Below are 23569 nucleotides of genomic sequence, written 5' to 3'. Positions count from 1 at the left end.
TGTAAAGCAGGTAAAGCTGCTTTCAAGGGAGGTGCATTCTTTTGCCCCATGGGTTTCTCTAAAAAAAATTCTTTAACCATCCTTCCAAAAAATAAGTTTCGAGCACTGGTGGTTTATTACTGTAGTTCCTCTTATTATTAATATTATTATTTATTGATTTTTAAATCATAGGTATGTTCTGCCCACCAGGTAGCCAACTCCATTCTTCATCACAGCAACAGTGACAAATGGGTGCGCCAAGGAAAATGTATCAAGGATCCAAGCGGAAGAAGATACAAATTTCAAGAATTGGAGAGATTACAAGCATTATGTTGAATTCGAGACCCATATAAATGCATAAATCATATGCATGCCTTGTATATCTACGATTTTACTTGTTTCAGAAAATGTTGAATTGTGCTAGATGAGAATTCTAGGAAATGGGTCAAAAAAAACCTATCATCAATGCCGAAAAGGAACATCAGCAGTAGCCAAATCAGTTGAGTGCAATGGACGGGTATGTGTGTTTTTATCACCACACCAAAAGGGTGGGTCCCCACAACTTGTCTCATCAAACAGGTACTAGGGGACCAAATCGGAGACCTTCCTTTTGCAACCTTTTGCTGTTACAAGTCAAATATCTCGATGAGAACCATGGGTTGGCACCTCATCATCTTCATTAAACCTATCTTTTTCTGCACTTGATGATGGTTTCCTGCCACAACTGCAATGCCCATGGTTTACAGTTAAATGCATTTGGGTTCAACTAGAGCAGATCACAAACCCAAACCTTTCTATCATTACACATCATGAAAGCTTACCAGTTGACAGGAAAATGTCTGGGCGAACCCCCTTGTCTGCACCCAGTAGCTGATCCTGGAATCACCTGCATCATCCATTGTGATTGCATGGTTTCCTGACTAAAACACCTCCTAATCCAAATGCCGCTTTATTAGAACCAATTAGAAATGCTAAAGTCTCGGAGCTTCCGCAGGTGCTTCTCCATATCTTTTCTTGTCTGGATCCACTCCTCTCTTTCTATGATGGTGGTGGGATCATCCCTCTCAGCCTGAAAGGTAGAAGAGTTCCAAGGGATCAGCAACTGCAGAACAAATACAAATTGGAATAGGCACACATTTATGAAATGGTATTCAGTCACCATAGGAATTATTTTGAAGGAGGCTCCATTGTCACGAATAATCAGCAGGTCTTTCCTTCGATCCCTATTTATTCCTTCTGGAACTGTTACCTGTAAAAAAGAAGTCAGATAATCTTTCAGGGGAAATTGAACTATAAAAGGTAGACTTTAGCAAGTAATTGTTTATTGATTGATACACTCATAGATCTTTACCAAGAATTAGCAGGATTATGGATTAAAAAAGAACAGTGTACTGGTTGAAACCTTTCATATCATTTCATGATTTTTGTAAGCTTTCTCCAAAGTGATATTCGCAAAGCTCAATTAGCTGGTCATGATGAGTTCAACCAGAATTAGTAAAAAGGATGCATGGTAAAATGGTTAGTGCGTTTCCTTTAATAATTCAAACCAACTCGCCTTTAACGCCAGAATCATCCTGGCCTGATACTGCCTTGGAACCAAATGTGTGTCCATTATTCTCTCTTCAAGTTTCTGGAACCCTATGTGTGGTTTTTCCACCACTTCTCAACTATGATGGCGCTTAAGTGCCATTTCCACAACCAAGAAGAAAGAACGAGGAGCAAACATGCAAACACATTGGATATCAAACAACAGCCAGGGTATTTCCATTTTTATTTTATTTTTTGTGGCAAAACTGGTCTCAAAGCAGAACTCAGTAAACATGGAGCACATGTGCATTCACATGGTTGCATGCATTAGGGAGCATGATGTATGAAACTCTGTATGGAACTTAAAGGCATTCCTAAAGCTGCCTGCCAGTAGGCACGTCATGGAGAGGCAGCAGATAAAAAGCATCACACTTAACAGTTATTTAAGCATGTCCAAGAAAATAACTCTCACTTACCTGGGCATCATCAGGGTGCCTGCAAAACCATGCATCTCTCCAAGGCATACGACCTAGATAGTCAAGATGTCAACTTTACTGATTATTTGGGGATTTTTTTAAAACGATTTTGTATCCTAGACTTTTAGAATAAGTTGTGCCTAAGGTTAAGGGCTTAACAGGATTGAGAAAGAAATCTCACATTCCATCATTTCGGGTTGAAGGTAACTCTCAGGGTTAGAGAGGAGTTGGGGTCTCGTTGTTTATTCATGATTCCTTTTCAGGCACAATGATGCCATATCTCAGGAAGAGTTCACATTGGACCACTTAAAGGAACTTGATTTCAAAACAAAAATGAAAACTTTGAACTGCGTGGAAATTAACAACAAGAGGGAAACCAAAATGGAGTATCATGGTTGGACCATGCTTAAAACATCCTCATTGTGTAGAATTTAGAAAAAGTATCATGAAGGAAGAGAAGGTAAGCAAATAAGTATCATAAACATGTCTACATGTGTGTCGTCATCATCTAAGCCTTGTCCAAACTAATTGGGGTTGGCTACATGAATCCTGTTATGCCATTCCACTTTATCAAGGACCATATCCTCAGCTAAACCATAGGTCATCAAATCTTTTCCTACCACCTCCATCCACATCCCTTTGGACCTTCCCCTTGCTCTTTTAGAACCTTCACCTCATGGTATTCAAAAACGATTACGTAAAGGACATAGCCACTCCCTTTACACGATATGGGGGTGAATCAGTCCATTATTACAAAATTAGATCATATCAAGCTGTATCCACAGATAAGACCACCATAAAGGACCATTTGGAAAAAAGAAAAAAATATTTTCAATTAATCTTGTTTTTCTGTTTCTTCTTTCATTTCAACTATGAAGGAAGCTTAGGAACTAATTTTAAACTAGATAGAGGCCTACTTTGAGGATCAAAACACAAAATTTGAGTAAGATTTGATGAATTGAACCAAAGTGGACCATTTTTGGGAAATTTCGAAATGAGTTAAACCCTTATTTTTTCTCATTTTCCCATCTTCTTTTTGTTGTATTTATATATAATAGGCCTAATCCACCAAAGCATGCATGATTTGTGTTCAGTTGGGGTCTATTTTGTCAATTTTCAACAGCTCAAGCTGACACTGGCCCAACATATAACATTCTTTGCTAGGAATGGACCATTACACCATCAAATACATGTCCCCCCCCAAAAAAAAAGGATCCTCACATTTTTAGAATTTTACCAATATTTTTTTAGATTTTTTCCACAGAGAAACTCACCAGTTGATACTGTTATATAATACCTTGCTTCAAATTGAACCAACTCAATCCTTGCAGCCAGTGCACTTCTTGCACAAAGCCAAACATCCAAATCTGCTTTTCCTCATCTTATTACCCATTGGTGCTATTCCCAAAATTCCCCTGAATGCACTCATTTCTAGTTATATCCTTGTCTTGCAACTCATCCATCTCAACATCCTTATTTCAACTATGCTCATCCTCTAAATACGTTATTCCTTGACTACCTAACATTCTCTGGCTCATCTTATAACTGTCCTATATGAACTTGTACGTGTGCAATGAGCACAAATATATGCTTCATACGATCCAGGTATACTGAACTTATATGTGGGCAAAGGCAAGCCATCTGCAAGCACAAATGTTGAAGGATCCAGACATCGTAGGACTTATGCATGTAATGAACATAAGTCATGTTTCACATTAGTTAAAAGGTGCGTGTGTGTGTGTGGGTAATGGATACAAGCAATGTTGTCAAAATCACCCAATTTTTTATACAAATCATACGAAGCATATCGTATTGCACGCCACACAATATGAATCTTAGGTTCCAATCGCAAATCCCCCAAATAATAAAATAAATAAATAAATAAATCATAACTGAATCATATGAGTCATATCAAATTGTACTGTTATCTTGTCAAATTGTATGAATTGTAAGATTAACATTGACTGCATAAATCGGGCCCACATTTGCATGAAAATCAATTTTTTTCAGCTTTCATGCATTTTTTTCTTGTTTTTTACCCTTCTACTTTTAAAACATGTAAATGGCCCTCCCCTATTAAAAATCCTCATTTTTGTCTTTTGAGAGAGGGGAGATGGGGATTTCGATATTCAAAAACCCAACACAGACATCACAATATCTTTTTCTTTGGTCAATAGAATCGAATGCCACTTTTTCCAACGTGATTCTACACTCGAAAAGGTAAAATTGTTAAAGGACTTGTATGTTTTTTTGTTTTTTTTTGAGAGGCAACAATTACTTTATTAAAACAGAAAAACAGAGAAACAGGAAAACAGAAAACAGAAAACAACAAGCAGAAAGCAGAAAGAGGGAATAAAAGTCGCTGAGATAGCGAGGTGAATCCCCTCAGTTACAGAAAAAGTTAGAGCCCTGTAGGTTAACGAAAATGGAGACCCATTCAGCTATATAATGCTGGACTCTAAGGAGCACTGAATCCGCCGAATTAGAGATGTCGTTAAAGCAGCTCCCATTCCTTTCTTCCCATATAGACCACCAAACTACCAGGAGGGCCATTCTCCACACTGTTTTCTTTTCCTTGCCAAAAGGACCATGCCATGCTTGGAGAAGCTGGTCCGTCACATCAGGAGAAACCCAGGAAATATGAAAAGATTTTAAGGTTGCTGACCAAGCACTGCTGAAGAAAGGGCAGTGAATGAATAAGTGACTGATTCTTCATTATCCATGCAACAGAGACAGACATTTGTAATAATCATTCCTTTTTTTTCTCAGATTATCAATAGTCAGAACTTTCTTCTTGCCGACCAGCCATCCCAAGGCAGCTATCTTGGGAGGAACTTTATACTTCCATACCTGAGCAGTCAATGAAGCGATGGAAGAGGAGTTATTGCTGCCAAGGGAAGTGTATAATTAAGCAACTGAGAACTTTCCAGATCTGTCCAGTCTCCACTCGATCCTGTCTACTCCCAACTTGTCTATCTTGCACCTGTTGATACATCAAAGGAAATCCAAGAATTCTTCAAACTCCCAGTCTTGAAGATTTCCGTGACAAAAGGGGTTCCAAACGATATCATCCCCACTTAATGTATAGCATTCTACGGCCAGAATGTCTCGCTTAGGGGCAAGACGAAAAATGTTGTGGAATCTCTCTTTCAGCGCCACTTCCCCCACCCAAATGTCTTCCTGGAATCGGATTTTAACTCCATTTCCGACAGCAAAACCGATACCTTTGATGACATCCTGTTTTGATAGGATATCTTTCCATATGGAAGAGGCTCTATAAGTTGAGGAGTCCTTGGTCCACCAACCACCCTTTGCTCAGCCGTATTTACTTTTGATTAGAGAATTCCACAGAGTCCCTTCTTCTGCTTCAAGCCTCCAAATCCATTTACCCAAAAGAGCACGATTCATCCTTTTGAGGTCCCTGATTCCCATGCCACCCTGCTTGATGTGTTTACAGACCTCCTTCCATTCCACAAGATGGAATTTCTTCTTCTTTTCCTGCCCATGCCACAGAAAATCACGTTTGAGTTTTTCGAGAGTTGCAAGAACCAAAGGCGGACATTTGAAGGGGGACATGAAGTAAAGCGGCAGATTCAATAGCGTCGATTTAATCAACGTAAGACGACCTCCTAATGACAAATATCTGCACTTCCATCTGGCTAAATATTTTTCAAATCTGACTATGACTTTGTCCCATAAGAATCTGGGGGGTTTGCCTATACACAGAGGAAGACCAACAAAAGTAGTAGGCAAACTGCCTATAGAGCACTCAAAAAAATCTGCAAACTTACGTAATTCTTCTTCCTCCATATTTACGCCAAACATCTTCTATTTTTCAAGATTAACTTTGAGCCCCGAAGTTTCCTCAAAACATCGGATTATAGTACGCATGTTGCTGATTTTGTCGAAGTCTGCCTCACAGAAAAGGAGCGTGTCATCTGCGAACTGGATGTGGGATATCTGAGAACTCATGTCTTTGACCTTGAAGCCGCTAATGATACCTTCGTCTTGCCCTTTTCTCAGCATCCTGGAAAGGGCTTCCCCAACTATGAGAAAAAGAAAAGGGGACAGGGGATCCCCTTGACGAAGGCCTCAAGAGGCGCTGAAGAACCCTTTCGGAGATCCGTTGAGAAGAACAGAAAATAGAGCGAACTCGACGCATTCCTTCATCCAACCATTCCACTTCACTCCGAAGCCCATATGATGTAACATATATTGAAGGAAATTCCAGTCTACATGGTCATAAGCTTTCTCTATGTCGAGCTTGCAAAGGAGGCCCTTCAAGCTAGATCTATGGCTCAAATCCAAGCATTTGTAAGCTATAAGAGTTGAATCAATAATTTGCCTACCCGGAATAAACGCGCCTTGATTGTCGGAAATGATGTTGTCCAACACCCCTCTCAGCCAGGACGCTAATACTTTAGCCAAGATTTTATACGGGCTACCAAGAAGACTAATCGGCCTGAAGTCTTTTAATGATTCTGCTCCCGGAATCTTTGGAATAAGCGCAATGAAAGAAGCCGCTAGATCTTTGGATAACCGACCTTGATCGTGGAATTCATTGAAGAATGCCATAACATCATCTTTTAACATTTCCCAGAACAATTAGAAAAAAATTTATCGGAAAACCATCGGGGCTGGGAGCCTTTTCACCACCCAGCGCGTCTACTGCCCTTTTTTACTTCTTCAGGAGAGAACTCAGCTTCAATGGCCCTGGCATCCTCTTCAGATATGCGATCAAAATGCAGTTGATCGAGCTTAGGCCTTATCTAACCTTCGTTGTGCAGCAATTTAGAGAAAAAACAGACCGTTTCAATAGAAATTTGGCCCTTGTCCTCTGTTCTAACCCCATTCACCATCAGACTATTGATCCTGTTGTTTCTTGCACGGGCGCTTGTAATGCTGTGGAAATATTTTGTATTTTTGTCTCCTTCTTTAATCTATTTTGTTCGAGATTTTTGTCTCCAAGAGATTTCGTCTTCCATCACCCTTGCTATGTAAATTTGGATTAACTATAATCTTCTATACCAAATATCTAAGGACATCTGATTTGATTCAGCATTGCGATCAATCGATTGCAATTTATGAAGGATTTCGGTCGTTTCTCTATCCCTTTTCCGAAGTTCCACCGCTTTCCACCCCTTAATGTTCTCTTTGAGAAGTATCAATTTTCTGCATAACCTGAAACCCGCATACCCTTCTACTTTAAATCCTAACCACCACTCTTTTATCATTTGATGAAAGCCATTAATCTTCAGCCAAGAGATTTCGAATCTAAAAGGCTTTGGTCCCCAGTTTTGAATCTCTGCATCCAGAAGCAAAGGACTGTGATCTGACGTAGGCCTAAGTAGAAGGGATTGTGAGACGAGGGGAAAAGCATCAATCCAATCCACCAATAATAGGAAAAGATCCAACCTGGCGAGAATCGGATCAGTCCTACCATTAGACCATGTGTATTTAGAGCCTATCAGCGGGAGGTCCACCGATTCCTGAGTGTCGATCCATTGAGAGAAGGAACACATAGCGGACGAGAGTTTCCCTCCATTGGATTTGTCTTCCACATATCGAGGAAAATTGAAATCGTCCCCTATGCACCACGGACCACTGAACTGCAGTCTGGCCGCATCCAGTTCCTCCCAAAATATCTTTCTACAATCATCTTGATTCGGACCATTAACAGAAGTAATTTGGCATTTGAAATCAGAGCATACTTCTTTGAGAATAATGGAAACAGAGAAAAATCTGGCCCAAGAGTTTTCTAGAGACCAAGCTGGAGATTTCCACGCCACCACAATACCCCCTTTACTTCCGATTGCATCTAAAGCCACCCACTTCACATCTTTTTCCTTCCACAACGTCGCCATTAACCTATTGTTGAAATTTTGGACCTTCGTCTTTTGGAGGCAAATAACGTTAGCCTTGCTTCGACCTGAGATGTCTTTGATGACCCTTCTTTTCTGACTGGATCTCACCCCTCTTACATTCCACGATAGAATCTTCATCTAAGAAACCGATCTGCCCCATAGTCCTCCTTTGACATTGCCCAGATACTCCCCTTTGGAGTAATTGGTCCTTGACTAAAGATTGTGAAGCTCCCTGTTGGTGGCTGTCTTCATAATAGATCATTTTGGAGATCTCGAAGCTGTTAGGAGTTAGCCAAGAGATTCAATACAATGAAAGAGGGCTACAAAATCTTCTGGGTAGTCGCCAAAAGATAACCCAATGGCCCTACCGACGTGGCCCATTGCGTCCCTAATCCATTTCTTTTTTTGGATAATATTGACCAGCTGCGCCTTGTGGTCTGGTCTGCATTGCCTATCTCAAGTAAATTGACTTCCTCAATATCTCCTGAGGATCCTCTCGTTCTAATCTGAAGAGGCTTTGCTTCTATTATACCTACCCCAATGTCTTCCTGGAAAAGAGCTAGAAGGGAATTGTCGAAGAAATCTTCATCCTGTGGCATGGGTCTTGGCGAGCAGTCAGGAGAAGGCTTGTTGTCGAATGACTGTCGGATGGAGTCGCTGTCGGCCATAGAGAAATCTCCTTCTTTAGAAAGGGTGATGCAGGAGTCACTCGGGCTGAGTAGTCGAAGCAATTTGGAGGAGATGAATTTCTGAAGAGAGAAAGAAGGTGATGCGGACACAAGCGCATTCAAGGTGTACCAACGAAGAAAGCGCCAACCACAAGTGCCGTCCTTATGGATAGGCGACTATTGAGGAGCTGAAGACCTTTCACATGTGATTGGATATATAGAAGACCCCACTCAGGGAAGACACATGTGAAGGAAGATTGGAGAAAGAAGACCGAGCGCCCAAACTTTCCCGTACTTATGTTATTTGCGCGTTTTAGACCTAGTTAGGGGTCTTTTAGTAATTTTATGTCTTTATTTGCTTATTCTAGGGGTATTTTAGTAATTTTATGTCTTTATTTGCTTATTTAAGTGGGCTAAACCCCTAAACTCGAAATTCAACTATTGATTAATGAAAAGCAAACCCTTTGGTTGCCTCCTTCCTCTCTTCTCTCTAATGGTGCTTCTTCTCTTCCCTTGATCTTCTTCTTCTAATTTCTTCTTGTGCCCCTCCAACTTTTTCAAGGTAATAATTTTCTTCCTTCTATTTTCCAGTTTTGGCTAATCCTTCTTCGATCAAAATCTTGAGAACCGATCTAAACCCTAAACCCCCAAATTCTCAAATCCCTAATCCGATAAACTTCTTGGTTCTTCGGACTAGTGATCTTCATTGATCGATTAGGTGTGACCATGCAAGATCGGGAGGTCTCATCCCTTGCCAGATCCAACCTAAGTAGTAATTGAATTCCATAATCCATGGTTGTAGTGATGGCCCGCTCCATTGCATGTTTCCTTTATGATTTTCTCAGTTATGATGATTACTGTTAGAATTTTAGATCATTTATTCCTTTTATTTCCGTTGTTTAATTATGTCCATGAGCATGCATCATAATTAGGGCTGTCCTGCGTCAAATTTGGTATCAAATCCTAGGCTTGCATGGTTTTTGTTTAGATCGAGTTATCAAATTAGGGTTTTGATTTTTAGGTTTAACTTAGGAAAGTTCCAGGTTTAGAAAGTTTTCAATTTTAGAAACTTTCCAATTTTAGAAAGTTCCTAATCTGGAAAATTTCCAGATTTGAGTTGTTTCCTGTTTCAACTTAATTGTGTCAGTTCATAGTAGTTTTGCATTCATCGCATTCATCTTGAAAGTCATAACACCTAATAGTCTAGTTAGGTAGAGTTTGGTTCAAGTCTTCATTGTATGCCCACGAGAAGAGGTAGAGGTTTCGGACTTCAACCTACCATGAATAACGAGCAATTATCTGAGCAACTTGCTCAATTGATACAAAAGATAACCACCCTAGAAGCGGGTCAAAGGTGTGAATTTGCCCGCCTTGAGAACCAAATTACCACTACCATGACTAAGGTGGAGCAACTAGAGGCGTCCCAAAAGGAAAACTCCGCTGTAGGGGAAGATGCGCACTCCCAAGTGGAAGGAATCATGGAAGAACGCGCTGCCACACGTGGTGGTAGTGAGGATAGAGATCGTGGTAACGGTCGTGGTGTGGTGCGAGAGGCACGAGCCACATGTGGTCATCAAGACCGCTATGATCCAAATGAGCGTGCGATGAAGAGTGTGAGAGTTGAGGCCCCGAGTTTTGATGGGCTCTTGGATCCCAAGGCATTCCTTGACTGGGTTGCTGACATGGACCACTACTTTGAGTGGTATGGCATGTCAGAAAACCGTCAAATGCGGTTTGCTAAGATGAAGCTTGTGGGTTAAGCCAAGCTCTTCTGTACCAACACCGAGCGTAGGATAGAGAGAGTTGGTAGAGCCCCTATCACACACTGGTATGAGATGAAAGAGAAGTTGAAGAAGTACCTTCTTCTCTCATACCGTCAGAAGCTCCTTGACCAATGGCAATCCTTACGCCAAGGGTCAATGCCTGCCGCTAACTACATCGCTAAATTTGAAGAGTATGTGATGCGATGTGATATCCGAGAAGACCCTCTAGTAACGCTCTCGCGTTTTAAGACGGGCCTTTGTGCGGATCTTCAGCGCGAGCTTATTACTCGGCCCTTAACGGACTTAGATGAAGCATATCAAGTCGTGCAGGAGTTAGAGCAATATCTGAAGGCTCCTGTCGTTCGTCGTTTTGAGTCCCGAGACTCCAGTGCTAGATCTAGTTCCCAAGGAACTAGACCTAATATTGGTAATCAACCTAGGGCACAGGCGACCATTCCGCCTAGGCATAGGAAGGACAAGGGCAACGGGGTTCTTGGTGCCGGTCCTAGTAACATGAGCCAAGTGAGGTGCTATGAGTGTGGCAACCTTGGCCACATGTCTAATCAGTGTCCTACGAAGAGCCGTGGGAGAGCCTTAGTTATAGGCGAGTCCCACGAGGGTGGAGATGACCAGGGTGATTATGAAGTTGAAGAGTATCACCCTGAAGGAGGACTTACTGATGAAGAAGAAGTGGATGGAGAAGCAACGCTTGCAGTAGTCAGGCGTGTATTAGCTCAGTCTAGAAGTAGTGTTGACTGGCGTCGAAGCACTATCTTCTACACTATTGCCAAGTGTGGTGAAAAGAATTGTAAGGTGATAGTGGACAGTGGAAGTTGTCAGAATGTGATTTCCACTAGCACCTTAGATCGCTTAAAACTGAAATTCACACCTCATCCAGACCCGTATAAAGTTTCTTGGGTTGACAAGACATCCCTACCTGTCACCCAGCAATGTCTAGTCCCCATCGAATTTGGGTCATACAAAGAGTCTCTGTGGTGTGATGTTTTACCTATGGATGTGGGACATGTTATCCTAGGTAGACCATGGCTATTCGATAATGATGTCACGATCTTTGGCCGTTCGAATGCGTGTACTTTTATGTATAATGGTAAAAAGATCAAACTTAATCCCATGCCACCTGAGAATACACTAGGGAAGAAGAAGGATGAGAAGGCAAGTGAGCCTAGAGAAATGGGGAAATCCAAACCTAAGTCTTTACATATAATCAGCACAAGAGAGTTTGAAAAAGAGGCTAAGGAGGATTCTATGGTGTATACCCTTGTGGCTAGAGAAATTACACCTGAGGTTCCATCAGAGTTGCCTCGTGAGGTGACCTCGGTCCTGAAGGAATACAGTGATGTATTTCCTAAAGACTTACCGAATGAGTTGCCACCTATGAGGGACATACAGCATGTCATTGATCTTGTCCCAGGGTCTACTCTACCGAACCTTCCTCACTACAGGATGAACCCTGCAGCGCATGCAAAGTTGAAGAAGCAAGTTGATGAGCTTCTGCAAAAGGGTTTCATCCAAGAGAGTATGAGCCCGTGTGCCGTGCCTGCATTGTTGACGCTAAAGAGAGACGGCATGTGGCGCATGTGTGTGGACAGATGTGCCATAAACAAAATTACTGTCAAGTATAGGTTCCCTATACCTAGACTTGATGATATGCTTGACATGTTGGCCAGGTCCACTATATTCTCTAAGATAGACCTCAAGAGTGGATATCACCAAATCCGTATACGCCCAGGAGATGAGTGAAAGACGGCGTTTAAGACGAAAGATGGGTTGTATGAGTGGTTGGTCATGCCCTTCGGCTTGACTAACGCACCCAGTACTTTCATGCGGGTGATGACACAAGCTTTGAGGCCGTTCATGAAAAAATTCCTAGTGGTGTACTTTGACGATATTCTTATTTATAGTACCACTAAGGAATCACACCTTGAACATTTAAAGAAGGTATGTAGTGTCCTTAGGAAGGAAAAGTTGTACGCTAATCTTAAGAAATGTGCATTCATGTCTAGCCAAGTTGTGTTCTTAGGATTTATAGTGTCATCTGAAGGGATGCGCGCAGACCCTGAAAAGGTCAGGGCCATAGTTGAGTGGCCAGAACCAAGGAACATTCATGAGGTGCGAAGTTTTCACAGCCTAGCAACTTTTTATCGTCGGTTCATTAGGGGTTTTAGCACGATCATGGCTCCCATTACCGAGTGCATGAAAAAGGGAGAGTTCGTGTGGTCTAAAGTCGCCGTCAAGGCTTTTAAAGAAATTAAGGGGAAGATGGTGGAAGCTCCTGTCATGCGTTTACCTGACTTTTCTAAAGTCTTTGTAGTAGCGTGCGATGCGTCTGGTGTCGGTATAGGTGGAGTGTTGAGTCAAGAAGGACACCCAGTGGCCTATTTCAGTGAGAAACTGAATGAGACAAAACAAAAATACTCCACTTACGACAAAGAATTTTATGCGGTAGTGCAATCCCTGAGACATTGGCGACATTACCTCCTACCGCAAGAATTTATTTTGTTTTCTGACCATGAGGCTTTGAGATATTTGCATTCTCAAAAGAAACTCAACCCAAGGCATGCTAAGTGGGTAGCGTTTCTTCAGGAATATTCGTTTGTTTTGAAACACAAGGCCGGGGTTGAAAACAAACCAGCGGATGCCCTTAGTAGGAGAGTGGCGTTGCTCAACTCCTTGAGTGTAGAGGTAGTCGGATTTGAGCAACTGAAAGATGAATACCCCATATGTCTTGATTTTGGGGGTACTTACACGTCGCTCTCTAGTGACCAACATATTATGGGTGAATATGTTCTTAAAGATGGCTTTCTTTTCAAGGGAGACAGACTTTGTATTTCCCGTATGTCCCTTCGTGAATTCCTCATCTGCGAGCTTCATTCAGGAGGAATAGCTGGCCATTTTGGTCGTGATAAGACCATTGCCCTCGTGGAAGATCGTTTCTATTGGCCAAGCCTCAAGCGAGACGTAGCCAAAGTTTTAGGGCAGTGTCGAACATGTCAGCTGGCAAAGCAAAGAAAGCAAAATACCGGGCTGTACACGCCATCGCCAGTGCCACATGCTCCGTGGCAGGACATTAGTATGGACTTCGTGCTCGGGCTTCCCAAGACTATAAAAAAGCACGATTCCGTTTTTGTCGTTGTGAACTGTTTTTCTAAAATGGCGCATTTCCTCCCATGTTCGAAGACGTCAGATGCGTCTCATGTTGCTCGTCTCTTTTTTTATGGTGTGGTGCGTCTCCATAGGTTACCTAAAACCATAGTGTCTGATCGTAATGTTCGATTTACTAGCTATTTTTGGAAGACACTGTGGCACATTATGGGAACTCGTTTGCAATTTTCTACTGCTTACCACCCACAAACAGATGGTCAAACTGAAGTGGTAAACCGTAGCCTTGGAAATCTTCTACGTTGTCTAGTGGGTGAACATGTTAAGACTTGGGACCTAATTTTACCAACTGCTGAACTTGCTTATAATGGGTCAGTTAATAGATCTACAGGGTTGAGTCCTTTTGAAATTGTAAGTGGTTATAAACCTAGAATGCCTATAGATCTCTTACCTATGTCTGTTACCCAAAGGTCTTCTGAGTTAGCCGATGCATTCGCACGCCATATTCATGATTTGCATACACATACTAGACAGCGGTTAAATAAAAGCAATGATGATTATAAAGTTTCAGCTGATTCTCATTGTAGAGTGCAAGAATTTCAAGAAGGAGACTGTAATGGTGCGAATAAGGCCAGAGCGATTCTCTCAAGGATCTGCAAAGAAATTACAAGCGCGTAGTGCTAGACCATTCAAGATATTACAAAAGGTTGGGTCCAACGCGTATCGGGTTGACCTTCCACCTGAAATGAGCATTAATCCAACTTTTAATGTGGAAGATCTAGTCCGTGCCCATACTCCCATTGTTGATACATCGTCCCTTTCATGGCCTTTTTCTGAATTTGCTACCCACCCCCTTCCACCCCCTCCTCCACCCATTACCCATAAAGAAGCAATTGAGGAAATCTTGGATGATGAGATAGTATCCACGAGAGATGGGAGTTTCCAAAGGTATCTTGTCAAGTGGAAGAACAAACCATCGTCTGAATCTACGCGGCTGTCGGGCGACGCATTGCAGGGTATTGATCCAGATCTACTCGAGCGCTACAAAAGTTTCAACTCGTCAGAGTCGAGTTTTTCTCACCCGAGGGGAATTGATGCGGACACAAGCGCATTCAAGGTGTACCAACGAAGAAAGCGCCAACCACAAGTGCCGTCCTTATGGATAGGCGACTATTGAGGAGTTGAAGACCTTTCACATATGATTGGACATATAGAAGACCCCACTCAGGGAAGACACATGTGAAGGAAGATTGGAGAAAGAAGACCGAGCGCCCAAACTTTCCTGTACTTATGTTATTTGCGCGTTTTAGACTTAGTTAGGGGTCTTTTAGTAATTTTATGTCTTTATTTGCTTATTCTATGGGTATTTTAGTAATTTTATGTCTTTATTTGCTTGTTTAAGTGGGTTAAAGCCCTAAACTCGAAATTCAACTATTGATTAATGAAAAGCAAACCCTTTGGTTGCCTCCTTCCTTCCTCTCTTCTCTCTAATGGTGCTTCTTCTCTTCCCTTGATCTTCTTCTTCTAATTTCTTCTTGTGCCCCTCCAACTTCTTCAAGGTAATAATTTTCTTCCTTCTAGTTTCCAGTTTTGGCTAATCCTTCTTCGATCAAAATCTTGAGAACAGATCTAAACCCTAAACCCTCAAATTCTCAAATCCCTAATCCGATAAACTTCTTGGTTCTTCGGACTAGTGATCTTCATTGATCGATTGGGTGTGACCATGCAAGATCGGGAGGTCTCATCCCTCGCCGGATCCAACCTAAGTAGTAATTGAATTCCATAATCCATGGTTGTAGTGATGGCCCGCTCCATTGCATGTTTCCTTTATGATTTTCTCAGTTATGATGATTACTGTTAGAATTTTAGATCATTTATACCTTTTATTTCCGCTGTTTAATTATGTCCATGAGCATGCATCATAATTAGGGCTGTCCTGCGTCAGAAGGCATGGAGATGGACCGGATGAGGCTTCGAATTTCGTCTCCACGTGTGATACTATCCAAGTCCATGGAGATGGACTTGTATGTTTTTAAGGTAAAATTCTTGAACAAAAAGCATAAAGGATAGACAAGAATCCTTTAACCATCATCACTACACACACACACACACACACACACACACACCTTATACAAGTTATCAATTGCCAATGTCATGACATGCATTACTTTTCTTGGTGCACATTTTGATGAGTTCATAATTTTTCTGATTTATTTATACTTTCCCCAAATAAAAAATAAAAAATCGATATTTAAAAAAATCAGAAAAAAACATACTATTTACGATATGATTTATCCTTCAAAAAAAAATTATGATACGATTTGTAATTTGACAACAATTTTGACAACATTGGATACAAATACATCATAAAAAATGTCAGTAGGAGCAAACGTCGGAGAATGGTAAGAGTTAGACTTCTAAAAGTCTCCACTAAATCTGATTTTTAATGTGTTAACCCTGAAAATTAGAATGTCCCAACAAGAGCACTCTAAACATGTTTCTCCTCATTCTTTCAATGAGTCCATATGAGATCCACCCTGATGTTTGGATCCAACAGAGGTGCAACTGATTCTGTTTGCTGAAAAGTAGACTTGATAACTTGAAGAAACACCCTCCTACTACTACTCTCCATTGGAAACAATTTGGACTCAGTCTATTAAGTCTGAAAGGAGGATCCAGATGATCCAGCACAATGAAAGTATCTTCCACAAGTTGCGGGTTAAAAATTAGTATAGTGGTGGTAGATGAATCATGAAAACAATGAGACACTGGACCCTCTTAAATTCCCAACTTCAGCCCTGATCTCAACTGAAGGGATCAAATGTTATTTTATTTTTGATAATTTTCATAAGCTCCCAAGTCCTGACTTTTTAAGTTTTTTAAGCTCTCAATTCCCAAATTTTTAGGTTTTTTAAAGCTCCCCAGTCCACAACTTCAAAAAACAAGTACATGTTTCACATGTCAAGACTGATCCAAATATATCTAGAAAAGCAGCAGGAAATCATCAAGACACAAACAAGAATCTTTCAAGATAGAAACCCAATTAAACTAAAGCTGCTAGCTCTAAGTTCAAATCAGATATTCATGAATGGTAGCAGAAGAAAACCTACATTGACTTCAAGTAGTCAAGTTTCATAACCATTATTAACAAAAGAGCCTATTCTCAAATAAAGATATCATTACCATAAAAGATCTATTAGAGTGATACAAGTACAATAAGATTTTCATGATAGGCACAGAAAAGGTGAAAGGTAGAAAGGATATCTTTGTCGCATGCATGTGAAAAAAGAATTTCACAAAAGATGTCTCACCAAAACTTTTGCTCTGGTAATTGACTTGGTTTTTGAATCAATAACATAGATCTCCTCAAAATCTAGAACAAACTCTGGGTCACCTGACCTCCTGTTTCTGTAGTGCTTGGTCAAGAAAACCTGAATAATAAAAATGAAATCAGTCAACAAAAATAAAAAAGTCTAAAATATTCAGCCATTCATTCTTTAAGATTTTAATTCTTGCCAGAGACTTTTTTCTCCTTTTTTTCTTTTTGATGAATAAAGAGTTTTATTAAAGAAAATGAGAAAAAAAATTAGAGACAAATACAAACAATGTGACAGAGAGCATCTCTACCCCCACAACACTCTCCAGCAGATTAAAATATTACTTTGGATCCCCAAACAGACCCAAAAAATCATAAACACTAAAGACAAGCACCCATTAGGTATACAACAAAATATATGAACAAAACCCAGGCAAGCAGACTCGACCACTTGCCTCCCTAGAGTCCCCCTTAATTACACAGCTGAATTTCCTCCCAAATTTATATAATTACTGCCCTTGTGAACCTCTAAATTTCTTGCTAGCCCTTGCCCAATCTCGAGGAACTCTGCTTATTCTGCTCAGAATTACCCCAGGAGTCTCTACTTTTTCCTCGAAAATTTTACCTTTTTAAGTATCATAAGTAACATCAAGGGGACGTTTGGATCATAAGTTACTTAAGCTACTTATGTCTCAAGTAGCTTATCTTGGTTTCTACTTATTAAGCTGAAGTGATCAAGTAACTTTAAGTAAAAAATTTACTTATAAATGATTTTAAACCAAACTTACTTATCTACTGCTGTATGTAGAAAAAGTAACTTATTTGGTGTGGGATTCTACCATGCCCTGCAACTCAGGAAAGCGCCTATTCAAGTGTGGATAAGTGGTAGCAACCTTATAATAATGCTACCACCAGAATTGACTTTGGTGCACTACGTCGAGAAGACAACATCTCCAGGGAGCTATTCAAGAGACTTGCCCATTTTCTGCTCATTTTTTACACTAGAGGCTTGTGCATAGTGTATAGAGTTGTGTGCAGAATTTTAGAAATGCTAGAACTGTGCAGTGTAGAGATCTCTAGAATTTTCAAGAATTCTCTAGTAGGTCCTTATAGAGAGTAGGGTAGCTTCTAAATTTTTCTTGGACATTGGATGATTGCCACATTTCACCATCCCCGCCATCCATGTAAAGTAGCTAGAAGCCTAGAAGGCTCTTAGCTCTATATAAGAGGGCTCATCATTTGTACCCATTCTTAAGAAGTCGTGAGCTCTGTATAATATAAGTACTCTTGCCTTCAAGTCTCTCTTGTGTGCTTTGATGCTCTCTTCTCTTCCAAGTAGCTTAGCAACACTTGGGTGGTTGGGTGACTTGTCCACCATGAGGCACTTTGAGACAAGTGCCATGCAGACTACACTTGGAAAGCACTCAGGCCATGGCAACTAGTTCTGGCAGCACCCAACTCGCTAAAGAATGGGTACAAATGATGAGGCACTCTTGGAAAGCACTCAGGCCACGAGGCACTCTTGCCTTCAAGTCTCTCGTGTGCTTTGATGCTTTCTTCTCTTCCAAGTGGCTTAGCAACACTTGGGTGGTTGGGTGACTTGTCCACCATGAGGCACTTTGAGACAAGTGCCATGCAGACTACACTTGGAAAGCACTCAGGCCATGGCAACTAGTTCTGGCAGCACCCAACTTACTAAATCAGGACTCAAAAAACATCAGCTAGTCCACATTCACAACTGCACACCAAGAAGGCATGCGCCCCCACCTTGACATGTTGCACGATTTCAATGCACACAAGGAGCAATAAAACACAACTGAAGAGACCACTTTATTAGTCAAAAAAGGGTTTCAACAAAAACAGTTCCTATTACTGAGTAAATGACACATGACAGAAAATCATCATCACTATCACCATCACAACCTTGTCTAGCCATTTGGGGCTTTCAAGATATGCTTGGCAAAAGTTTGATCAGCTACCCACCCAATATAAACCCTCCTTTACATGAGCATGGGACTGATTGATGTATGGCTATCATTGCAGCAAGTTTTAAAAAAAGGGCCTTTTCATGACAAGATTACTTGTATTTTAGGTGCAAACACCCCACCTCAACATGGATCATCTAATCTCGAACCGAGCTAGGAGGATCGTGCCTCCTAATTTCAATTATGCCAGGGTTAACTAAAGCTCGGGAAACCCCTCACCTTGAACCTATTTGTAGCTTAAAAAACCCTTAATTTACCATAGGCGCAATAAGGGGTGGGCACTCAGCATTGCAAGCCCAGGGCTGACCACTTTTGATTTTTTTAAAAATCATTTTATAGAGGGCAGAAATTGGATTTTGACACCCTATATTTTTGTTTTCTGGAGTCCTTGGACCATGGAAATTCAATTTCTATGAATATACGATCCTCTCTCTAGGTTTTCTGATCTTTGGAAATTCATTTTCCACATGCACGATACCTTGTTTTTCAAATGCTCTGCCCTTTAAACCCGTTTTAACTCATTAAGTCATCTTAGGTTACTTTTTTCCTCCCTAATAATCCCTCTAATGTTACAATATGTCTCTCCACACAAAAAGCACGTGGGAGGGGGGCTTCTCCTCAAGGTATGCAATAATGGTAACAGTCAGTGGCCATAACAGCCACTGTAATTACCATTATGATACAGACTGTAGTGGCCATTACCGCCAAATTTCTTCAAAAAAAGATGTATCGGCACCATAATGTGTAAACTGTACCAACCGTTACCACTACATAATGGTTGTTATGTAATTGCTTCTTAATACCTTTCTTCTCCTCCAAGAGAAGGGCCTTCTCCACTTCACTTCCTAATCCGCCTTCCTTCAAAAAAACAAAAAGGAACTTTCAATTTAAGGCTATGCAAGGCTAAGGAGATTGCCTCAACCCTTTCGGGTTTCGAGCAACACCTCTACAGCCTTGTGGTAGGAGAATTTGCTTGATTTATCTTCCTTTCCAAACCTCCTAATGCTGATTTCATAAGAATAGTTCAAGATGCAAGGCCCACTGTAGAAGTCAATGACCATCTCAGAAGACAAATTTCCAAAAACCACTCCACACATTTCTTTCATTTATACTAGTTCTTTTATTATTATTCTTTCCTCTTCATTCAATAGCTAAAAGCCTATAGAGGGAACTCCAATTCCCATGAAGTATAGGCAATGCACTGGCCTAGGGATAGGTCCTTAACACCTTTGTTCCCCCCTAATCGAGGCCCCTGCCTAAAATTCTATAGATGCATGGCTGTAGAGATTGGAGTCATTTCAAAATCAAATTCTTAATTAGATAGTTGCTTCCATGGACTTCTAGCCACCATTGGAATCCAAAAAATGGATAGTGGTGACTACATAATTTTATGTCTGGCGGGTTGGCTAGTCTGTTTCACAGATTGGCAATTCCACTGGGGATTACTAGGCCCAACTTGAAATAATGAGGATTGAAATTCTTAGAACTTGATTTTTTTGTATGCCCAGTTGGGCGAGTGGTTATCTTTCTTGTTGACCGAATGGTCGGTGATTACTAATTACTTTTGGTTTTGCTTGTTTTCTTGGTTTTATAGGTAGTTACACCCTCATTATACACCCCCTCTCATTTATTTTATTTTTTTGTAATTCTTGATTTGAGATTGTGAACTGAGGGCAAGAACTTAGTGAAATTAAAAATTAAGAGTGATTAGAAGCCTAGGTGCACTAATAGGTAGAACCACTCCAGTCTTTCATTGAGTAGGAGATCACAAAAGCACACTCCTGCAAGAGAATAACGCAAGGATTAGACATCCATTCCGACAGCCGCTAAATACATCCCACTTCTATTTGCACATATAGGACAAATAATCTCCGTACCAATTCTTTTGCTATGACTCTTTTTTTTCAATTTGTTTCATGTTTTCTGCCAAATATATCATGTAGTCATCATATCACTCCATTGATTGGTAATACCAAATCACTCATATGGTATAAAGGAATCATTTATGATATGAGTGGCATCACCTCATCAAATCCCTTCCGGTTACCTTTTCCAGGAACATACAATCAAATGTGTGGAAAAAAAAAAATACAATATGCTCTTTATGAGAGCCAGACCACTAGCAAGGAACATAGATCACACGAGATTATATGAACCACTAATAAGAAGCAAATTCTTTTTTCTGAGATGGATGCTTTTTCGAACCATCAAAAGATTGCAGTATTTACATCAAAAGATGCAAGAAAGACACTACAAAAAGTGAAATTCATAGGAAAGAGTAAAAAATTTGCACGTACCTTCATAATCTCCCTGGTAGATTTATATAATGGATCTCGAGGTGCATCTATGGGTGGCTCAGTAACATTATAGCATCCATAATCACTTTTTGAACAACGAATATACTGTAGTTACAAAAGTAAAGGAAAGTTGATTTAGCAGAAAGACAGATATTAAGATCACAGTTATCATTCAAAAAGAAATGATAAGTTCACAATTCTCAATTCAATCTAGTATATCAACAAAACTAAGTATGGGAGCTATCACTAAAGTATGAATTTTTTTCATAAAATATGAAAAATTTTATGGTGCATTCAATCGCACCCAAAATCGTGAATTTCCATGATATTACCAAATTAGACTAACTAATCATGAAATATCATCATATTTGGTGCAACCAAATGCACCCTTAGCAATATATTGAATTTAAATAAGTGTAGAAAAATTGCAACTTACTAAGCAGTGGCTAATGGCTACCCCAGTCGTGGAGAAAGTTGTGATTTTGGAAGTTTCTACCGTTAGTGTAATTTCCAAAAGATGTAAACAGTGCTCTTTTGTGTTGTTGTATTGAAAGAAGAGCTCTTTCATATCCCTGTAAGTATTACTTCATGATTTTTTGGAAATTCTGCTAACACTAGGAATTCCAAATATCATGAATTATTTCCCCGCAGCTTGAGCCAAAGGAAGCTCAACATACTCAACAGGTTTTCTAATTTTTCCCTCTGTTATCCTTCCATCATTGGCGAAGGTCTCTTCCCAATCAAGTTGGCTTGTTCTGTAGTCAAAGGAGAAAATTGTATTGGGTCTTTTATGCCTCATCACAAAGCCTTTAACTCCAGAACAGTATGGAGGATGATGGCAATTAGAACTCTTGGTCCATGGTGGTATGGGGCGATGAATAAAGAACAACAGGTCCCAAAAAATGCGGCCAAGAGACCACATGTAACAAGGAATAGAATGCCTATCCCGAACTAGTGGATTTTAGTAGTTTTCTCTGCAGGTGAGGCCCACCTTCCCACATTCCTGACCATTCAACTTATGACCCCTCCATGGACAGGCAATGCTGCAAATACCACCCCATCAGACAAACAAGGATCCAAGAATTGGTCCATGAATGGACGGTTCAAAATAAACTATACCCAACAGTCTGCACCAAATAGGAAGAAATCAACCAATTGGACAGCTCCAATTGGGTACATTTCCAGTCCATCAGCAATTCACACAGAGCCTGGATGAACAATCCTGAGTGCCGAAAGGCAGGCCCTGTGATGAACAGAACACGGTTGGAAACAAAAACACCAAGCATCCTATAATGCACGCCTCCATGGAAAGATGGATAAATAAATCTTTTACCTTCTGAGGCATTGGTGCTAAGACTCTCGGAATCGCATAAGCATCCGTGTCAGGTGGAGTAACATACATCTGCACACATACATATTGAATCAGCACGAAATAGACAGCGAGAGAGAGAGCGAAAGAGGGGGAATGCCAGTTCAAGTGACGCACCTCTCTGAAATCGTACACATCATCGTCAGGGTCGGGCGGCTTCCTTATAAAGAAGTCGCAGTCCAAAAGACTGATCTTGTGGAACTCGTCCTCATTGATCCTGTAATCCACCACCATCTCCGAATCCCAGCCCTGCGTCGACACGAAGCTTTTGCTCTGCACCATCTCAATCTCGTCGCTCCCATTGGGTGATGAGACCGATACGGCGAAGAGACGGTCGTACTCAACGTCGTAGTCCTTCTTGTTGTCGACCTCCTCCGCCTCCTCTTCCTCCATGTCGTAGTCGTCGGGGCTTCCCGACTCTCCATCTCCTTCGTCTGCCCTAACCCTAAAGTCCCTCCTGCCCTTTCTGCTGCTGCTTGGGATTGCGTTGGGGAGGAGGGAAAGGTGAGGGAATATGGGAGGAGATTTGGATTTGATTGAGGGTATTTTGGGAATGGGGGATTTTGGAGATTGGTCGGTCAGAGATGATGATCGCGTGGTGATGGACGGGAAGAGGGCAGATGGTGGAAACAGAGACAGAGCTTTCATTTTCTCTCTTTCTTGCTTTCTTTCTCTTTATTTTTTTTCTTCCCGCCAATAGTCTGAGGGAAGAAAGACGGCATTGAGGACTTTTATAGCGCCGGCAGGCCGGCAAGGCGAGTCCCGAACTGGATAAGGGTCGTTATATGATACTCAGGAGAGTATGACGCTTCATGCGCAGGCACTCAGAAATTGTACACGTGGCATAAATTAACTCAAATCAAACTGACTAAATTGTGTAAATCGATTTTTATAAGTCTTCCTCTGAAAATTAAAAAAATAATAATAATTAACGATCCTAAACTCAGATTCATGGACACTTTTTTGTTGAAAAAGGTCCATCGGAGTTTTTCATTTTAACCGTCGAATAAAAATTCACCAATCCAACGATAGGACAATCAAATAAATGTAATTTTTGGTTTATCATATATCTACAATCAAATCTGTGTTTTGAAAGGTTTACTTTGACTTAATTCTAGGCTAAGTACTAAATGCCCGAATATCATCCGTCGCGCTCTACCAGAGTATCAAAGTTTTCCCTACCATCTAAGCAGGATTTGACGCTT

The 23569-nt window shown here is 40.8% G+C and overlaps 1 protein-coding gene across 3 annotated transcripts; it reads right to left on the bottom strand.

Annotated features, from left to right (window-relative positions):
• Positions 1-235: 235 nt before the first annotated feature.
• LOC131236585 (PLASTID TRANSCRIPTIONALLY ACTIVE protein 6, chloroplastic) lies at positions 236-23080 on the bottom strand. Of its 3 annotated transcripts, XR_009166794.1 has the most exons (7): positions 22482-23079; positions 22329-22397; positions 20996-21100; positions 16709-16828; positions 1139-1228; positions 801-1048; positions 236-703 (listed from the first exon to the last, which is right to left on the bottom strand). XR_009166794.1 is itself a non-coding variant. In XM_058233861.1 (6 exons), exons 1-6 carry the CDS (start codon positions 23010-23012, stop codon positions 932-934), a joined length of 1032 nt encoding a protein of 343 aa, XP_058089844.1. In that variant the 5' UTR covers positions 23013-23079; the 3' UTR covers positions 236-931. The 3 variants fall into 3 exon arrangements, 2 of the variants coding, with proteins under 2 accessions (XP_058089844.1, XP_058089845.1); XM_058233861.1 differs by having other exon boundaries at positions 236-1048; XM_058233862.1 differs by lacking the exon at positions 16709-16828 and having other exon boundaries at positions 236-1048; positions 22482-23080.
• Between the last annotated feature and the right edge of the window lie 489 nt (positions 23081-23569).

This window comes from Magnolia sinica, chromosome 2 (assembly GCF_029962835.1).
Source record: "Magnolia sinica isolate HGM2019 chromosome 2, MsV1, whole genome shotgun sequence".
In the NCBI taxonomy this organism is placed as follows: domain Eukaryota; kingdom Viridiplantae; phylum Streptophyta; class Magnoliopsida; order Magnoliales; family Magnoliaceae; genus Magnolia; species Magnolia sinica.
This window is presented reverse-complemented; position numbering and strand designations above follow the sequence as displayed.

Coding starts and splice junctions, on each gene's coding strand:
- LOC131236585 (XM_058233861.1), bottom strand. CDS start 23,012: ATGAAAGCTCTGTCTCTGTTTCCACCATCTGCCCTCTTCCCGTCCATC. Junction 21,101..22,328: donor TAGCACCAATGCCTCAGAAG/GTAAAAGATTTA, acceptor TTGTAACTACAG/TATATTCGTTGTTCAAAAAG. Junction 1,049..1,138: donor CCTTCAAAATAATTCCTATG/GTGACTGAATAC, acceptor TCTACCTTTCAG/GCTGAGAGGGATGATCCCAC.